The sequence below is a fragment of the Lissotriton helveticus genome, chromosome 2_1, assembly GCF_964261635.1.
Source record: "Lissotriton helveticus chromosome 2_1, aLisHel1.1, whole genome shotgun sequence".
In the NCBI taxonomy this organism is placed as follows: Eukaryota; Metazoa; Chordata; class Amphibia; order Caudata; family Salamandridae; genus Lissotriton; species Lissotriton helveticus.
In genome coordinates, this window is record NC_136059.1 from 1,849,364,053 (window position 1) to 1,849,384,358 (window position 20,306).

At 44.9% G+C, this 20,306-nt stretch overlaps 1 protein-coding gene across 2 annotated transcripts in view; it reads left to right on the plus strand.

Annotated features, from left to right (window-relative positions):
- The window catches only part of SCLT1 (sodium channel and clathrin linker 1), a 558,774-nt gene that overhangs the window by 145,278 nt on the left and 393,190 nt on the right, over nt 1–20,306 (plus strand). For both annotated transcript variants that reach the window (XM_078677643.1, XM_078677642.1), the window contains exon 5: nt 12,262–12,397. In XM_078677643.1, the coding sequence (XP_078533769.1) occupies nt 12,262–12,397 (136 nt within the window). The remainder of the gene's footprint in view (nt 1–12,261; nt 12,398–20,306) is intronic.

The following is a 20,306-nucleotide window of genomic DNA, read 5'->3' on the forward strand; positions in this document are numbered from 1 at the left end:
GGGTAGGAAAACGTTGGGGGATCCATGCAAGCCATACCTCCCTGGACTCCCCAGGGTGTCTAGTTTTCAGGAATGTGTGGGTAAGGTAGGTTTCCCTAGATGGCCGTCAATCCCGGGACCAAAAAACGCAGATGCCCACCTTGCAAAACCAGGTCGTTTTGTGACAGATAATTGTGATGTCTCCACAATCCGTTTTGGGCCCTTTCCTGCCGCGGGTTCTTGGCCCGACCACCCAAGTGAGGTACCATTTTGATCGAGACCTAGGGAAATGCTGGGTGGTAGGAAATTTGTGTCAGTCCAGTAATACCACAACTTTCCCACACAGAAATGTGAGAAACATTTGATTTTTGCAGCTAAATTTGAAGTTTACAGGGGATTCTGGGTAGGAAAACGTTGGGGGATCCGCACAAGTCATACCTTCATGGAATCCCTTGGCTTTCTAGTTTTCAGAAATGTCTAGGTTAGGTATGTTTCCCTAGATGGCCGCCGAGCCCGAGAACAAAAGCACAGGTGACCCCCTTGCAAATCCACATTGTTTTTTGATAGATCATTTTGATGTCTCCACAATACTTTTTGGGCACTTCCTGGCGCGGGTACTTGACTCACCCACAAAAGTGAGGCACCATTTTTATTGGGAGACCAGGGGGAACGCTGGGTGGTAGGAAATTTGTGGTTTCTTTCTGAATCTGGAAAATTATGGCCCAGTAATACAAGGAAAAGTTGACTTTAGTCACATTTTGAGGTTTGCTAAGACATTGTGGGTAAGGTAATGAGAGCAACACCACAATGTACTCCCTTGAGTGCTTAGTTTACTAAAATATCTAGGGTTGGTAGATTTTCCCTAGAGAGAATGTACACCTTGGCAGGAAAGCGATCCGTTCCTCAAGTACACACACAAATACTGGTTGGATTTGGCACAAGGGTGAGTGATGGTTCAATGTATAAAATCCTATTAACAAGAGATTTCACAAAAATGAAATGCACTGTTAATAATTGAAAGAACAAATAACAGAACCAGTGACCCTGAACTCCTGAGCTGTAAACCACAACAAGGCACCAACATTGTTACAGGTCATTTATACGCCTTTCATACATGTGACACACACAAAACCATTCACACCACCAGCCGCAGGCCCAGGACATTACAACACTCACATCAACAGACAGCGCCGTTCAAGGGCCTATCACTGTCATACGCCCACATGCCTGACACAGCAACCAAACCGGCTGACAGATTGTGTGGACTGGCGTTTGGCTACCAGTGTGTGTAGTGACTAGCCAAGTGCCATTCCACTCACACTGCCAGCCAAGCACCAGTCCACGCAAACTGCCAGCCAAGCACCAGTCCACGCAAACAGCCAGCCAAGCACCAGTCCACGCACATTGCCAGCCAAGAGCTAGTCCACGCACACCAACAGTTAATCTCCAGTCCACGCACACCGCCAGCAATGCGCCAGTCCATTCACACCACCAGCAATCCACCAATCCACGCACATCGCCAGCCAAGTGCCAGTCCACATACACCGCCAGCTAAACGCCAGTCCACGCATACCGCCAGCTAAGTGCCAGTTCAGACACACCACCAGCCAAGCGCCAGTTCACGTACACTGGCATCACATTTTGGTTTATTTTTTTACACAAAAAAGAAAACACAAACAAATTGTAAGTAGATACAAAAGTGCAAACACAAAAGCTGAAACTAAATACATTGCACTAATGCCAACCTTGAAACTAAACAAAAATTATAAAACAATACAGACCGGCCGTTCACTTTACCACTCATGGATGCTCCCCAAAAATCTTTTGCCTCTGATACATTCTAAAACAAGCAGGCACACACAGCGCAGGTTTAGAAGGACACTCAGGGCAGCACATATGAGTCTCCTTCCGTGTACCTCTTTGCCAACAGACTCTACATCTCCTACAGGGACAGTCTTTTGTGGGTGTGGGAGGAATGTGATCAGCAAAGTGGTGATCTTTCAGTCTGGCCACATCCTTCACCACTCCACCTCAAGGAACACTTGCCTGTTCTACTACAACAAGGCTGCCTATCACAGACTCCTTAAATTGAGCAAAAGTCATCCTTGAGCACACCAAAAGCATTAAAAGTTGCTCAGTGGGAAGATGAATAGCCAACTTCTTATACCAAAAGTAAGCCTTACGAAGAGCAGTGTAAGGTTCCAACCTCTGATCTAATCTATCAACACCACCCATGTGCCTATTATAGTCTAAAATGCACACAGGTTAGCGCACTTCAGCAACCCGCCCCCAAACAGTCACAGTTGAAGAACTTTCATCATGGATAGTAGTCAGCACTGTCCTTGCTCAAGCTTTTGACTAACAAGTTCTTTTGGGAAACGTTTAGGGTTAGAGTGGATTGTGCTGCAAGCAACAGTTTCCACTTTGACCAATTCTCTGAACAACTGCGCACCAGTGTAGAATGTATCTATGTATAAATGGTGACCTTTGTTAAAATGTCCTCTACCAAATTCCCACACAATTTTCTCACTCACTCCGAAAGTGGACAGACAACCAGGTAGGTCAATCCTAGAATCCCTACCAGTGTACACACTGAAATTAGGGACATATCCAGTCCTACTGTCACACAGAATATGCATCTTAATTCCATAGTGTGCCCTCTAGCTAGGAATGTTCTGTCTAAAAACCAAGCGTCCCTTGAACAAGACCAAATACTCATCCACAGATATTTCTCTCCCTGGAGCATAGATCTCAGAAAATCGATCTACAAAGTTATCAAGGACAGGCTAAATCTTAAAAAGACTGTCACAATCAGGGTGATCTCGTGGCAATGCCAAACCATTTTCGACAAAATACAGCATCAGAAGCAGAAGCAAATACTGATTATGACTCATGATTGCCGGAAATGTTGCTGTTGCCATCAAAGGACTAGTAGACCAATATGAAGAGATCAATGGCTTCCTTATCAAGACCATCAAAAAAAGTTAAACCCAAGAACCTCTTCAACTCTTTCAGATTTGTAGGAGTCCACGGGCCTAAGTCTGGCACTGTTGTCCCTCAAATACTGTTCAGCATACAAGTTAGTCAGCTCAACAATCTCCAATTATACATTGTCCATAAAGAACTGAAATTTTTTTATAGGCAAGAGGTTTTCAGTATCCACTCTACATCCTGGGACAACAATAAAGTCAGGCAACGCCGGCTGCACAATGTCTGGGGCAACCCAGAAGTTAGCTCTGCCAATGGGAAGCCTTGCAGCCCCTGGCTGCAGTCCACATGCCTCTTGCTGCACTATCGGCACATGAACTTCCTCCTCTAAAACAGGCACTTCATCTGCACTGAGAGTAGCTTAATTATCTGATGATTCCTCTCGGACAGAAAATTCCCTGCCAAAATCTTCCACTCCATACTCTGCTTCAGATGCAGAGTCAGTCTCATAATCATGGTCCGAGGAAGACTCAAAAAGTATGCCAACAACCTGCTGAGCAGTCATCCTGCGGCTAGCCATAATCCTTACTAAGAAAGGAGAGTTAACAAACAAGTCAGCAACCAACACTGTGCAAAGTAAGTAATAAACAAAGTGTGGCTTTATCACAAAGATCTATATACTCAAAAACAATACGACTCACTTGCCAGAGACAGCTAACCCCACCAGCACCTACTCTGCAGAGACACAGCAAAAACCAACGATATCCCACTAGAAAGAAAAAACAAAACTAATTACTCTCAAGACAAGAAAATACACATCGAGCACAAATGCAAAAAGATGTTCACACACAATAAAAGAGAAGCTAAATATACTGCTATTATTTCACCATTTACAAAAAAACATTCGTGCAGGGAAATGATACTCCTTTCGAGTAAATAGGACAAAAGATGTTTTCTTACCAAACACAAACTGCTGAATTACCAGCAATGAAACCACAGCCTGGGACATCAGTCAAAAGAGCAAAAGCCTTGAACTAGAATAAAAAGGAGAAATAAACATTACAATCGCAAATGACGAAAAATAAAACAATTAACATTATAACATGCTACAAAAACAATTTCTTTTGGGAGGCAAAAGCAGCAAGGGGAGGGTGGCTCTTTAATAACAAAAAGATCGAAACAGTATTCCACTACAAATACTTGGGAATTTTTCTTGACACCAGAGGCTCTTTTGTAAAGCAGAAAGAGGCACTAACAGCCAAAGCTCTGTCACTTGAGGTTGCCTCCTCGAAACATTCGAAACAACTACTCGGCCAAAGTCTAACTCCAATGCTAAAGGTGATGAAGGCAAAGATTACCAACACTTTTTCATACTGGCATGAGATCATGAAGGGCACAATAAGGATTTTATTAAACAAATCAACCATCAAAATCTTCAAACAAGCTTTTCGCCTGTCTAGATCTGTATCGCCAGCCCAAGTTAGACTTGAACTAGGCTTATTAGACCACCACGGCGTTGAGGCAGGTGCATTTATAAAGCTCTGTAACAGATTGCGCAATGCCCGGTAGGGCAGCCTAGAGGCCAGACTTTGGAACTAAATATCAAACTGCCAATCCAGCCATAAACACCGGCATCATCTGGACCACTGCCTGCAACTACTCGGTGTCAAGGAATATTGGGGAACAAATCCATCTCAGCCTGTGCTAAAGGCATTCATCAAGAGAAGCGTCCGGCTGTGGTCTTTCCATTCTGATAGGGCAACACTGTCCTGAAGGAAACATGCCTGGGCGGCGAATCATCTTATTTATCAAGCACGTTTGCACTTTTTTGGAAGCTAAGGTTTATGGCCCTGAGGATGGGAGAATGGCCTTTTTTTAAAGAACCTGCCCGAATGGCGCCACTCCAGTACTCGTAGCAAATGCAGGGAGTGTGGCTATGACTCCGAAGCAATGGAGCACATAGCCTGTACATGTCCCACCCTGCTCATTGACAGAAGGTCCTACTGCTGGATGAATTGAATATAACATGCTACAAAAACAATTTCTTTTGGGAGGCAAAAGCGGCAAGGGGATGGTGGCTCTTTAATTACAAAAAGATCGAAACAGTATTCCACTACAAATACTTGGGAATTTTTCTTGACACCAGAGGCTCTTTTTTAAAGCAGAAAGAGGCACTAACAGCCAAAGCTCTGTCACTTGAGGTTGCCTCCTCGAAACTTTCGAAACAACTACTCGGCCAAAGTCTAACTCCAATGCTAAAGGTGATGAAGGCAAAGATTACCAACCCCTTTTCATACTGGCATGAGATCATGAAGGGCACAATAAGTATTTTATTAAACAAATCAACCATCAAAACCTTCAAACGAGCTTTTTGCCTGTCTAGATCTGTATCGCCAGCCCAAGTTAGAATTGAACTAGGCTTATTAGACCACCACGGTGTTGAGGCAGGTGCATTTATAAAGCTCTTTAACAAATTCCACAATGCCCGGGAGGGCAGCACAGAGGCCAGACTTTGGAACTAAATATCAAACTGCCAATCCAGCCATAAACACCGGCATCATCTGGACCACTGCCTGCAACTACTCGGTGTCAAGGAATATTGGGGAACAAATCCATCTCAGTCGGTGCTAAAGGCATTCATCAAGAGAAGCATCCGGCTGTGGTCTTTCCATTCTGATAGGGCAACACTGTCCTGAAGGAAACATGCCTGGGCGGCGAATCATCTTATTTATCAAGCACGTTTGCACTTTTTTGGAAGCTAAAGTTTATGGCCCTGAGGATGGGAGAATGGCCTTTTTTAAAGAACCTGCCCGAATGGCGCCGCTCCAGTACTCGTAGCAAATGCAGGGAGTGTGGCTATGACTCCGAAGCAAGGGAGCACATAGCCTGCACATGTCCCACCCTGCTCATTGACAGAAGGTCCCATTCTGCTGGATGAATGGAATAAACTCGGGAGTTTGTACATGTCGACAAGTCATAATTGCTGCCTTGAACTCAGACAATACGAAGCTGAACATTTTATTCACTAAATCTGTTAACAGAGTGGCCAAATTGTTGGGAAAAAACAGGGCAGCAAATCTCCCTCAACCTGGCTGCGCTGTTACGTCGCCTCAGGCTCAACACACAAACTCTTGATCACTCAGTACCGTCTATTGGAACATTGCCTTTTGCTTAATATTAACTGTTTACATTTCTTTACACCACTTTTTGAAAACGTTTGTTTAGCTGTTCTTCTCCAGATTACAAAAGCAAGCAACACTTCGACCGACCCGACACCCCAGTTTCTTAACGTCATAGGCAATTAATTAACATTAGAATATTTTAATCACACCCTCCTATTTTAGATTGTCCTAGTATTAATCTGAGTCTTTTAAAGCTTTGTTTTCTGTACATAAGAATCATACATCTTTTTGCAATTCAAAAATGAAAATTGTAATGGTTTTAAGTAATCACACAATAAAGTATTATTATTATAACATGCTATGTCACTACCTGAACGGTTGTTTTGCAACCAAGGGCTACAGTAAAACAGCCAAAAGTAAATAACCGATGCCCCATCCCATTGAAGCAACCCTTACCCAAGGGGCAGTGGCTGCTGGTGAACTTTTTTAGGTGATGGGGCGCAGAAACTTGGCCTGTGTGAGCAAGTCTGTGTGCGAGAGGGGAGGGGGGGCTGTCTCGACCTCAGAATTTGTTCTTTAAAATAGAGTTTAATTATATATTTTCTAGCTCAAGCTCTGCACCAAAAAGTAATCGTTTGCGAGCATTTTGGTACAGTTACTGTGAGTCTTTCACTTTTTGTTGGTTAATGTTTGAGTGTGTATTTCCATATCTTTGTGTGTATGTGTTTGTGTGTGGCTATGTATGTTTGTATTAGGTGTTTGTGTCACTGTGTTTTTTAGGCTTTTTAACTGTTTCTGCATAAATGGGTGTTTTTATGTGTCTGCATGTTGATGTATATAACTATAAGCGCTTAACTGAGTCTAGACTTGAGTTTCTTTTCGGGCAAAGAAACAATCTAATTTTTCCCGAAATGTCCAGGGCAGATGTTGGTCTTCGCTACACCAGGCTAAAAAGCATGCTGAGCACTTTTAGAATGACTGTGCATGTACATGTCAAAACCTCTTTCAAGTAGGAAGCATTTCACAGATTAAAAAAAACATTTTTATATTTAATGGATCGAAATATAAAGTGCTTATTTTTAGAAAGATGAGTTGATTATTTTCAGTAACAACCCTGTGTCTGAAATAATTCTCACACACTCACGAGTGTCCCTTCAAGCAGCACTTAATTGCTGCTCATGTGAGCATACCCAGGAGGTGGAACTGCAGAGACATTCTACACAAACCACTATCACTGTATGCTTTCCTGCATGGCTACTTCTCTTCTCTGTCAGGAAATATCGCAGTGTGGAGTGTTAGCCTGAGCTCTTTTCCAAGAGCGAGTGAATGGCATTCCCTGGCATGGGAGGACGAGGCTCTACCAGGCTTACTAATAAGACTGAGTAATTATGCAAATATGAACATGTGCTAAGGGACGAATATGAACATGAACAAAGGACTGCTGAGCAATTGGGTGCATCTGAAAATACACTAAGGATTAATGAGTAATACTGCAAATCTGCGCTCGTATTAAGAAATAGTGAAAGTTGATGCAAATTTGGCAATTGCGCCATTTTCACTGTGCGTCACTTTTTATATTTATTTGTATCTTAAAGTTCTTTCATGACCAATTCAACTTCACATTTCCATGTTATTTACATGTCTGGCAAGAATAATACAATAATAACACTTTGCAACTAGAACTTGGCATGGCAAAGCAACTGTTGACCCAGTCATCAGAACTGAATGGGTCAACCGCAGAGAATGAAAACATACTTTTACTTAGGGGTAGACAAATACACCTATTATGAAGCCCGACTACTGGTCCCGCCATCTATTCTGGCCTTTATGGCATTCCCGCTCTGAGAATTACAGCGACACCGCGGTAATATCAGAGTGATTCAATCATCAGTCAGAGATCGTCTATCTCCTTTACAGGTAATCCAGGGCCATACACTCTTCTCTGATGTGCTTTGATACCCTCATCTAATTGAATTTCAACCCAGCCATCTGAAGGAAGTCTGTCATCGGTCTTGACTTTTAAGATGATAAACATCTGGTCTCATCAGGTCACATTCACCCTTGATCTGGTATTTCTCTGCAAGTTGACCAAAGTATCACCCGTTGCCACTGCCCACTTCAACAGTTCTCTCATGCAGGTGCCAAGGGAAGAGGGGAGAGTTTCTTTCCAAGTTATGGCTATCTGTTGCTTGGCCAATAGCAAGGCAAAATCAGAAAACCTATTTTCAAACCTAGAAAGCCTCTACCCCTTAAACAGGCTCCTCTAAATAAGACTCCTACAAGGACATTGGCATAGTGCCGCCGGGCAATCTTTTTAATCATTTCACACACCACTACCCAGTAATGTTCGAAATCTGGGCAACTCCTGAACACAAGTACTATGTCCACATTGGGGCTGCGAGGTCTGGACAACAATCTGGCACTTTTGGGAAGATTCTGTGGAGTCTCCTACGTGTCATATACGACCTATAGAGTATCTTATGCTGTATGAATCAAAATTGAGCAATTCTGAAAGCATTCAAGGGTTACTCAGGTATTTGGGAGCACTCTTTGGAAGCGAGTTCCCACCCAATATCCTGTTCCCATGCACCTTTAAAAGGTAAATATCCACCTTAGATTGTGTAATGAAGCTTTTATACAGCACTGTTATAGCCCTGCTGTCAACACGCTTTGCAGCATGTCATGGGGACTGGCTCCTTGTCTCCCATTTCCAAGTGGATTTCAAGTTTCGCTGCAGTAACCCGAATACTAGGAATTGGCTCACCGAGATAGGTGTACTCTGTCATAAATCCTGAAAAATAATGAGCCTATGGTTAACATACAACCCATCTCCCAGTGGGGGTAACCCCAGCTTCCTCCCTACAAGCTTCCCGGCAATGGATCCCAACGTACTCAATTGTGGATGTATCCATAAGGGGAGTTCAGGGGCACAAGCTGCTTTTGTTAGTCCGAAGCAAGCACCGCATCAAACAGTACCAAGCCATCTCCAGTAACCCGAGGTCAACCATCTCCCAGCCCTCGGATACATTACCTCAGTTAACAGTCCCCTCTCCACCTACGGCTTGTCTCGTGTATTTGATTTCTTCTAACTGGGGGTTACTCACCCACCGAGCTCAACCACTGCAGCAGGGCAGCAGTAATAGCATTTATAACCTGCAGCCTCCGTTCTCGTAGTGCCCGCAGGAGCTGCAGTTTACTCGGAGCCACCCTACTCACCCACAATCCCCCGAATAAAGTCCAACAAAGACCTCTTTATTTCTCCAAACTACCAAGAGGATATCGCCAATGGGAGTATGGCAGAAAAAACATAAGATCACTGTTTTTGCAAGTGCCGGTCGCCCTATTTCGGATAGGGGCAACTTTATCCAAACTGCACGGATTCCCTTGCAGCAGATAGCATCTTGCCGAGGTTTCCCCCAGCACGTGCATGATAAACTTGAATCCCTAGGTACCTGACAGCCCTGAGTAATGCAAATTACCTACCGAACTGGTGCTTGATTAGACATCCTATTCATGATGTTTGTGCACAGGAGACACAACGCAGAAAGTGTCATGGCAGACATTGTTATGTTAGTTTTATATCATTTACTTAATTTAAAAGTGACGGACCCAGCCCTTGAGGCACGATCAGTGCAACGCTGCGGGGTTAGTCTTAGTGGTTCCAGCCACACGTGATGGGAGAGGGTGGGGGTGTGACTTCGCTGATTAACATGCAGGCGTGGAACTTCAGGGATGAAGCCTGAAACGCCCAAGGCTGACTTTAGGAGCGACGTCATCCGGGGAGGCCTTTCACCACTGAAAGTCAGTGCTTTGCTGAGCTGATGACCTCACAGGCACCAGGGCAGAGGGATCATCAGCCCAGCAAAGTGTAGCGCAAGAGGCTTGCGCAAGCGCACTGGCAAATCGTATTTGCTTGCCTGACACCGGTCTGTGACTGCTGCCTGAGCCTGACCCACACTGAGTGACGATTACTTTAATAGATACACAGCAGGCAGTGTTTCTGCATCGGTTTTAATTTAAATAAAATCAAAATAAAGGCAGAAAACACAGAGGGTGCAGCCCCTGCGCCCTAAGGAAAGAACCGCCGCTGCAAGGGGTCACCCTAAACATAAATATATCCCGGGTTCTAGTGGGTTGGTTGCCCCCTTTGGGGAGCAGATGTGCCTTCTAATAGGGCTGATCTGCCCCCGGGGGGATGTGTGGGGGGGACAGCCACAACTATAAAAAATAAATTGGGGGGTGATCCTTGCCCAAGGGATCACCCCCATGTACAAACATTCAAAATTCCCAGTGCTAGTGGTGTTTTCTGCCTCAAAATCAGCACGATCTGTGGGGGGGGGGGGAGAATGGGGGAAGGAAAATAGCTGTTACGAAATGCCCCTCTTTGGAAACTCACTTGCCCAAGGGGTTGCTTCAATTTACTAGGTGCTAGTGGGTTTTCTACGCCTTGCTCAAGGGATCGCCCCCATGCACTAAAATCGGCCCAATCTGACCCCGGGGGTAGAAAACGGCCAACAGAAAATGACCCCCATAGGAAGCGACCCTTGCCCAAGCAGTCGCTTCCATTTGCAAAAAAAAAAAGAAATCCTGGTGCCTACTTGGGGAAAAACTATTTCCTCTCCTCCAATGCCTCTGTGGACTGATAAATACCCCCCCCTCCCCCTCTACCTCCTCCAGACGCCTGGAGGCAAATGGCTTCCTGCATCGGGGGTGACGGCGGAAACACTTCCTCAGCCAACCCTGTTTAGGGGGGTGAGATGGGCTGCCCATTGGGGGAGCTCCAGGGCTTCCCCCATTGGTCGGTGCTGTGACGGAACAGTTTCTTCATGAGCACACAGCCACCGTGGCTCATGACGGAACCGTTCCGTCATGAGCATCGAAGGAGTTAGGCTGGACACTTTGTTCAAATGTGTTACGTTTTTTTCCATCCCAGAACAATGAAGCATTATGCATCAATTCCATGGCCTCTTTCTTTGAAACTCGGGGGCTCCAGCTGAATCCTCTCCATGGTTCTTCAAAGGGGTCTTGCCTAACCCAGCAGAGGCCTAACACGACTCCCATTACCTCGTACCTCGCTCCTCAAAACATGGGCGCGGCACACATACACGTTTGCCTCATTTCTCTCCATGGGGGTATAAGCTCCCCCACTAATCTCCACGGCACGGGTTTCGGTCAGGCGACAAGTGTCCATCTACACAGCCATCTTGGTCATGCCCCCTTGGCTCATGCTTTGAAGTGTGAGTGGTACAAGAGCACCACTGTAGTGGTCAGCTGAATATGTCTTCTGTACCCAAATATTTATTTATTGATAGACCCTTTAGGTCTCATGATTCCTTGCTGTTACTGAATCTTAATGTCTCCATAAGGAATCCAACATAGGCCAGTAGACATGCCCATGCTCTTCGTTGATTACTTTAAAACTAATGAATAATATGTACTCAATGGTACATACTTGCATTTATCTATTCAAGGTAGTGCTTACTCTTTCCCTTTTATCCATTACAGTCGCGTGCAGGCTCAATTTCAGGAGGGCTTGGTGATATTTATCGGTTGTACATTTTCTGGGCCAAGTGCCATTTTAGTATATGAAGGCTAGCCTTATGTTGCCTTCACTATTATTGCAATGGATATCAGCGATGTAGAACTCACAGTGATGTTTGCAGATGAGCAAAAGATATTACAAATGAGTCTGCTAACTATTTCTGAAAACTTTATCATTGTAAACGAACGTCAAGCAGGCCTCACATTACCTGTGCCCTGGTAATTGCTGGAAGTTAATAATGAACCAAGTATTACTGATACAGAGCTATCTGTGAATCATGCTCGTTTCATTTCCAGGGGATTATGAATTAACCCTCAATACCTCCCTGTGGAATGCAGAATTACATGCAGAAATTTGTGATGCTGCTCAGATTTTCGCATGTAGACCTGTCATTCTAGGCTTTCTCAATATTTGATCTGAAGCATTTGTCTCTGGAAACCAACAAGGTAATTCTGCGTGGGTTATTACAGCAAGTAGCAATATTGCAGGCCTCTTAATAAATACTGCTTTATCTATAAAATGTCTCTCCAAAGCGTTAAAAGACCATTTGTAATGAGAACTTGAGTAATATTAAACCTATCAATGAATTATTCCCTTATTTTGAGACAAATATAGTGTGTGTGTGTGTGTGTGTTTTTTTTAGGTACAAAAATGTTTTTTTTGTTTGTTTACCTTTACTTGTCTTTATAGCTTGCACCAGCAGTTACGGGAAGCGGCTGAGAGGCAATTGGAGTCAATACCTGATTCTCCAGGATTGTGCAATGAATTATTTACAGAGGAAGAAATAATTAAAAATCTTCAGGAGCAGTTGCAACTGGCCAATCAGGTATATCGTATCAAAGATTCTTTTAATTGTATCTGTTAATTGTGGTTTATGTTTGATATTACAATGAATTGAACATATTTCTATCCTCGAATGCCAGTGTTGTTGAGAATCAGTATTGATTCATGGTTACATATCATCAGAAAAAAATAGATGTGTACCAGTTTGTGAAATTGTGCGTAAGAAAATTGTTGCTGGAGGACGTCTTGAGGTTGTTCAGTTTTCTGTCATAGAATTTCTTAACCACCGTGCCCAAAAAACTTGAGCTGCAAAAACACATTTAAACAAAGTGCCGATCAGTCTCTTGTGATAGTTACAAACAGTAGGACAGACACATAGAATGTGCAGAGTTAACTTATGCTTTTAGTTACACAGGTCATCATTTGGTGCCGCCATATAAATATCGATCCACGACAGCATGAAATCGTTTGTAGGAAATAATCCAATAGAATCATCTTAAATTCTAGTTGCATCAGGAAACTTGGTCCTAAATAAGGTTGTCTTTGACAATGGGGATAAGAATTTACAATGGTCGAAGTATGAGATCGTTTACTGAGTGCTTGTTTATCATCTATGTGCATGATGACATTAAGAGATTTGTTTACATGATTTTTAAAATTGCATCACGCATTGTTGCATTTCATTGTTTTTTAATGTTCAAAAGATCGAGTCAGATTAGACGTAAACTTTCTATGAATTATTTCTGCTAACTTTCATTGACGGAGTTTCCCTCCAGATTTAAGGCTTGCTTCTCAAACCACACTTTGTAATACGTTTTATAGCACTACAAAATGTATGCTTTGCCTGTGCAGAGTCTCCGCACATGCAATTATACATTTTAGTAGTAAATGTGGGAGGAACACAGGGAAGTGGGAAAACGGGCAGCCTTACTACTAAAGGGGATGGAATAATGTATGATGAAGAGGGGTTTCGGGACGGTCAGTGAGTGGTTTAGTAGAGGAAGTCACCCTCCCACACAAGAGTAAGCCAACTGCTTCACTCTGGGGATGGAGCCAGGTAAGTTACACTTTTGTAGGGTCTTGCTATTGTATACCGCTTCCCTTATTCATGGTCCATCTCTAAATTGGTGACTGATTGAGTTCTCCTGATACGTCGGCGGACTCTCTCCTTTCGCTTGTGGACACCCTTGGCCAACTATCCACCCATCAAGCTAATTTTGGGGCATTTGGAGATTTCAATCTTCATGTTGATTATTCCAACAGTAAACCAGCGCAACAACTTGTGTCATCTCTAGAAGGTTTTAATTTGGAACGTTGGTCAAGGAACTCACCAACTGGGAATGCCATACACTTGATTCTTTTTTCAACTACTGCTACGTTCTGATGGATACATCTGCCTGTGGATTCCTCACCTTATGAATATCCCCTGCGCCAGCATTCCCCGGAAATTATTCCTAGCTCTCCGCGCCGACGAGGTCGTCATAGTGTCATGGCTCACCGGAGCCATAAGAAGACCACGTCGGCGTGATGACGTCAGTTCCCTTTTTTCCGCGCTGTCGATGCTGACGTTTGTTCTGGGACTCTCCATACTTTGTTTGGATACTTTGTGTTTCTGATTGTATCTCTTTCTTCTTTGTCATGTCTGCTCCGAGGAAGTCAGAGTTTAAGCCTTGCAGAGAATGCGGTAAACATATGTCGATTACAGGCCCGCATAAGGATTGCCTTTGGTGTTTGTCTTCAGACCATGACGTTGAGGGATTTTCATCGTGCAGGAAGATGAACCCGAAGGCGTTAAAGGAGCGAGAGGCCAAACTTTAAATGCCCAAGGCGAAAAAAGAGAAAATGAGTCGAAAAAGATCAAAGTTGAGTTCTTCGGCAGCGCACGTCTCCAAGAAGAAGCATAAGAAGAAGAGGAGACCGGCTTCTCGACGCCAGTCTTCGAAGTTTGTGGTGTCGAGGTCGCTTCACCTGCTCATCGACTTCAAGAAAAGGACTTTGTTTCTCCTTTGCCTTCGGTGTCTCTTCAGGCGACTCCAGCTCATTCTACATCTTATGTGGGTACTCCAGAGCAGGCAACGATCCCGAGATTCCCTCCACCAAATCCGGCTGATGATGATGAGATTCCTTCGGCTCCGGCTGTTCCACCTGTGGCTCCAGCGGCTCCGATTCCTGAGGTACCTCGATTGGATCCGGAACCGGCGTCTTACCTCAGTTCCCGACGCCGGGTTCCGATCCTCTGCATTTTTTGCATGCAATGTATGGTGTTTTCACCAGAGCCTCGTACCCATCTGGAGAACCTTCGGGTCCCATGGGTCAGTTGACTTATAATTTGGGTGTGCCTCATCAGTATCCTCAGGCCCCGTTTATGCCGTTTATTCAGCAACGTCATCCTGGTCGTTTTCGGCTCCGAGGATGTCGACGCCATATGGGAAGTCTCCGGCTCCATCCCGTGAAGCTTCCTGGAGCCGCTGACGCCGCAACCGAAGATGCGTTCGTGAAGAGAGGCGCAGAGGTTATTGGAAGAGGAGCAGTACCGGGATGAAGAGAGGGAGAAAGGAGAAGTGTATGACACAGAAGATATGTTTGAAGACTTGTGTGAAGCAAGTGGGCTTGACACTTCCCCAGAGTGGGACTTTGTTTCTCAAAAGGCCTCTCCCTCTAAGGATGTTGCTCCATATCATACAGTTATTAGGAAGGCTGCGGAACTGTTGGACTTGCAGCTTCCGGTGGCAGAGTATAAACCGAATATTCTCACTGAAGTGCTTCGTTCTCCATCTTCGGTGGTTGAGCCTCTTTTACCGTTTAATGATGCTCTAACTGAGCCGATACTTGAGGTGTGGCGCAATCCTCTTTAAGCACCTGCAGTTTCGAGGTCAGTCTCGAGAAGATATAGACCTGCTCCAGGAGATCCGGTTTTCCTATCCTCTTACCCCTCTCCTGAAAGTCTGGTAGTGCAGACTTCCAGTTCGAAGCAGTCAAAGGGCGTTTTCGCAGGCTCCATCAGACAGAGACTCTAAGAAGCTGGAGCCGTCTGCGAAAAAGGTCTTCTCTTCAGCCAGTATGGCATTAAATCTACCACTTGTGTCTTGGGCAGGTATATTCATGCTTTAATGGACTCTGCAAAACAGCTTCTCCCTAAGTTATCTGAGGAGGACAAGGGAAATCTGAGTGAGGTGTTGGTGGATGCTCAAGCGGCTGCTCGACAAGCAATCCAGTCTGGTTTGGATACAGCAGATTCTGTTGCCAGAGTCCATTGCCACAAGGAGGCCTGCTTGGTTCAAATCTTCAGGGTTCTCTCCTGACGTGCAGGCTGCTCTTATTGATTTGACATTTGATGGTTCCAAGTTTTTTGGTGAAAAGGCGGACTCTGCCCTGCAGAGGTTCTAGGACAGTAAAGCAACTGCAAGGTCTTTGGGTCTGCAGACTCAATCAAGAGGCTATGGATATACAAGATACCGTGGCTTTGGGAAGTCTTCCTTTCGTGGATCCAGGCAGCCTCAGCAACAACAACAGCAGCAAAACCCCTTGTATAAGGGTTAAGGCTTCAGGTATTGGAATTTATATGACGGAAAAACTCAGTCAGAGCTTTCCTGTGTTGCTTATGTTGCTGGATCTGACTTCTGCCTTTGTCACCGTTTCTCATGTCATCTTACTTCATAGAAGTGAAGTTATTGTTGTCAGAGGCCAAGATCTGCATTGGTTTAAATATTTTCTGTTGGATCATTCCCAAGCAGTCTTTCTTCCTCCTTTCACCACCTCTTCCAAACCGCTGGTATGTGGCGCCCCCAGTGCTCTGCAGGTAGCCCTACTCTTTTTAATATCTAACTGGAGTCGCTTGCCAAAGTGGTGGAAACGTGTGGTGTTCCGGTGGTTTCGTATGTGGCGACGCCCTGCTCTTCTTAGCTTTCCAGGAACATACACCTTCATCGCTAAGCTGTTTTAAGCAGGGTTTCAAAGATGTGGTGGTTTGGATGGAGGAAAGCTACCTTAAATTAAACGCAGATAAAATTGAGGGTTTTTTTTTTGGCACTAAGTCCGTTCCGGATGCTAGTCTGCGGTGGCCACCTGAATTAGGTGCTGCCCCAGCCCCCACTTCGATGGCCAGAAACCTATGGGTAAAATTTGAATCTCATCTGATTTGAGGTTCAAAAGTAAGATCTCTCTCTGCCTTCTCTTTTGGCACCTTCAGATCTCTTAGAAGAATGCTCCACCTCATTCCGATGAACTCCAGAAAAATGGTTGGCCACACTTTGGTTACAGCTAAATTGGATTATGCCAACAGTCTTTATTTAGGTCTCCCCTCTTCCCTTATTCCACAGCTTCAATACATCTGTAATTGTTGTGCTCGACTCATTCTGAAGATTCCCTCTCGTTTATCTATTTCTCCACATTTGCGGCATCTTTACTGGCTTCCCTTAATTAAGAGGATTCAATTTAAGTATCTCACTTTAGTTTTTAGAGCCTACACCCAAAAGGGCCCTCTATATGTGAGGAGACTTGGGCCTTACTCCCAGTCCAGAGCCTTGAGGTCCAACAAGCTGAAGCTTTTGAATGTTCCTCGCATATGAAAAGCCAGACGAGGCGGTCGTTCCTTTACTTACCTGGCTTCCAAATTTTGGAACTCTCTGCCAGTCAGTCTACGCTGTAGCCCTTCAGAATCAGTTTTTAGAAGCAATCTCAAAACTTTCCTGTTCGATACCTCTCTTATGGCTATGTAATTGTCACTGTTTCTTTATCTCTAATGTGCCGTCCGCCAGCACTGGGGCACCTCCTTGGAGGTAGCTTTTGCGCTTTACAAATGAATGAATTTCCCTAAGGAGGTTTTGAACCCATAGATCTGTGATGGTAAAAGTTTGCTTTTTATCGCTTGCAGAAGGTGTTCTAGTAAGGGGTGTAAGAAATGGGGTTACTGGTTAATGAGGATTCCTACTCGAGCAGTAACCACAATCCTTGTCAGAATGAGGCAGAAGCAAACCCCAAATTAACCTGTGCTCAATCCTTTGGTAGCTTGGCACAGACCAGTCAGGCTTAACTTCGAGGCAATATGTGGAGTATTTGTGCAAAACTGCAAACAGTAACACTGTGAAAAAACCACACAAGAAAAATCCCACACCAATTAGGATAGATAAAATGATTAAAAACATTCATAAAGAAATCAAGACCAAAATGACAAACATCCCCTCAATAGAACTGGAGCTATGTAGTTTTAAGGATTTCAGAGAAAATAGCACCATTAAGCGCAATGCGCCAACTGTGGATATCTTGCCTCGCCGGACTGAGACAAAGTCACATGTTCAGGCTGACCAAGATGGATCGCGGAGCAGCAAAAGAGTCCTAATTAGGCCAGCTGAACAAGAGTAGCTTAAATCCTAGGCCATGCTTCGCGCAGCCAAGGGGATGCGTTGGTTCCGCTGAGCTGTAATGGGAGTTCCTCTGTCATTGTTGATAATACCGTTGACTAGGACTTGCGATGCAAAGTCCAGCATCAAGGATGTGTCGCGCAGTCTAGGTGATGCGTCGGTTCCAAAGAGATGCGAGGCTGCAATGCGAGAACACGCATTGTCGTCTAGGATGCCTTTGACTAGAGATTTGCGAAATGAGGGCCTGTATCTCAGAAGCCTTGCATAGTAGTTGTTCTGCTGTGCGGGCTGTGAGGTCGATGTGGAGTCTTTGCACAGAGAGAATCCTCATAGCAGAGGCAATGCGTCAGCTCTAATCTGGTTGCATCCTTTTAGAAGCACAGCATTCCTTATTACTGGCAGAGTATTCACAGGTCCAGATGTGTACGGAGGATTTGATGTATTTATACCTGGGCCTTCCTTTGAAGTGGGAGAAACTAGAGGTTTCCCGTTTGAAGCTCACGGCCTTTCTGCCTTCCCTGACCTGGCTTCTAACTAACTACAGGTGGTATGTGGCATTTTACGTAGAGTCGGGACAAAGCTTATTCAAGTGTAAGTAGGGCTGTGTGCAGCTCCACCCTCCTATCCTGCCAGTGATGGCCCATGCATGCACACCTAACCTTTCTACTGTGTGTGGCTGTCTAGGAGTAATACAGAAAGACCAATTGTCAGCTAGACCCACTCATATGATCCAGTGACATGCTATAGGCTCTAAATGTGTAAGGCCGGAAAATGCCAACTTTCTAAAAGTGGCATTTTGAAAATTTGTGTTTTAAAATCCGAGAGGATTTTTCATTACTATTCCAAAGACAACAAACATGAACTAGTTACCTGCTCCAATTTGGCAGTTACAGCTTACTAAATGTAATAAGGAAACTCAAATTTTATCCCTTGGGAGAAGTAAGCCTTGCTGTAGTGACAAAATAAATGTAAGAGTTTTTCACTTCCAGGACATGTAAAATTTAAAGGTACATGTTCAACTTTTTAAATACACTGTACCCTGCCCTCTGAGCTGTCCAGGTCCTACCCTAGGGGTGACTTAAATGTATTAAAAAGGAAACATTGGACCTGGCGAAAGGTTTGTTTAGCCATGTCACAGTGACAGTTTAAAACTGCACACACAGGCTGCAATGGTGAGACATGTTCAATGTTTAAAATGCTAATTAAGTAGGTGGCACAGAGAGTGCTGCAGACCCACTAGTAAAACACACAAGATGATGGACGGAATGTTGCACAATGGCAAAACAATCACCCCCAGTCACAGATCTGGGTTTAATCCATCGTTATTTTGCTCACCAAGCCACCCCAGTTCAGACATGGCCATATGCAAATCAGTCTTGACCCTGTGCCTCATGGGAACAGTCCAGACCGAACTGCCAAGCCATGTCTTCCTGGACCAGAATCAAGCATCCTAGGACCGGTTTCTGGCTAACAGCCGTCTTCAGCCAGGATAACTTAACTACAGTGGCTTAGTGAGCACAGGACCCACGTCTGGGCATACCCTTCACAGGGTCAAGGCTGATTTGCATATGGCCATTTCTGAATTGGGGTGGTGTGGTGAGCAAAAAAACGATGGATTTAGGCCCAGATCTCTGTACTGGGGTGAATGTATGACATTGTTCTGCATTCTGTCTATCAACTGTTGTTTTTATATTGGTCACCCCGAGTGGGACGGGTATGCTCAGACATGAGTCCCGTGCTCTCCACACCACTGGAGTCAAGTTATCCTGGCTGAAGACGGCTGATAGCCAGAAACCGGTCCTAGGATGCTTAAATTCCGTCTAAGTAAGACATGGCTTGGCAGTTCGGGCTGGACTGTTCCCATGAGGCACAGGGTCAAGGCTGATTTGCATATGGCCATGTCTGAATTGGGGGATGCTGCTACTGCTCGAACAGCCAGGTCTTGAGTAGCTTCCTGAAGGTTAGTAGGTCTTCGGTCTGCCGTAGGAGGATGGGGAGGGTGTTCCAGGACTTGGCGGCGAGGTAGAAGAACGATCTGCTGCCGGACGCTCTCCGGATGCAGGGGACGGTGGCGAGGACGGTGGAGCGGAACTGGCGGTTCGGGGTGTAGAAGGTGAGTCGTTTGTTGAGGTATGCTGGACCGGTGTTGTGGAGTGCATTCTGTGCGTGGGTGAGTAGCTTGAAAGTGATCCTCTTGTTGACGGGAAGCCAGTGCAGGTCAGTCAGGTGGGGTGTGATGTGGCTGTGGCGAGGGATGTCGAGGATCAGCCGTGCAGAGGCGTTCTGTATGCGTGGCAGTCGTTTCAGCAGTTTGGCCGGGGCTCCTGCTTAGAGGGCCTTTCCGTAGTCCAGTCTGATGCTGACGAGGGCCTGGGTGACCGTTCCTCTGGTGTCTGTGTTGATCTGTTAATAAACTGAGTTTGAGAACTCCTAATCTTAATATAGCAGTGCGACAGTAGCGCTTCGATCTGGTGATTGATCTCAACAATCAGGCAGGGCTAATTGCTTCAAGTTCAAACAGGTGCTTCACTTGACAATGCAGTGCAAGATGACAAAGAAGGAAGCCCAGCATCATATTAATTTCCTAAAGTT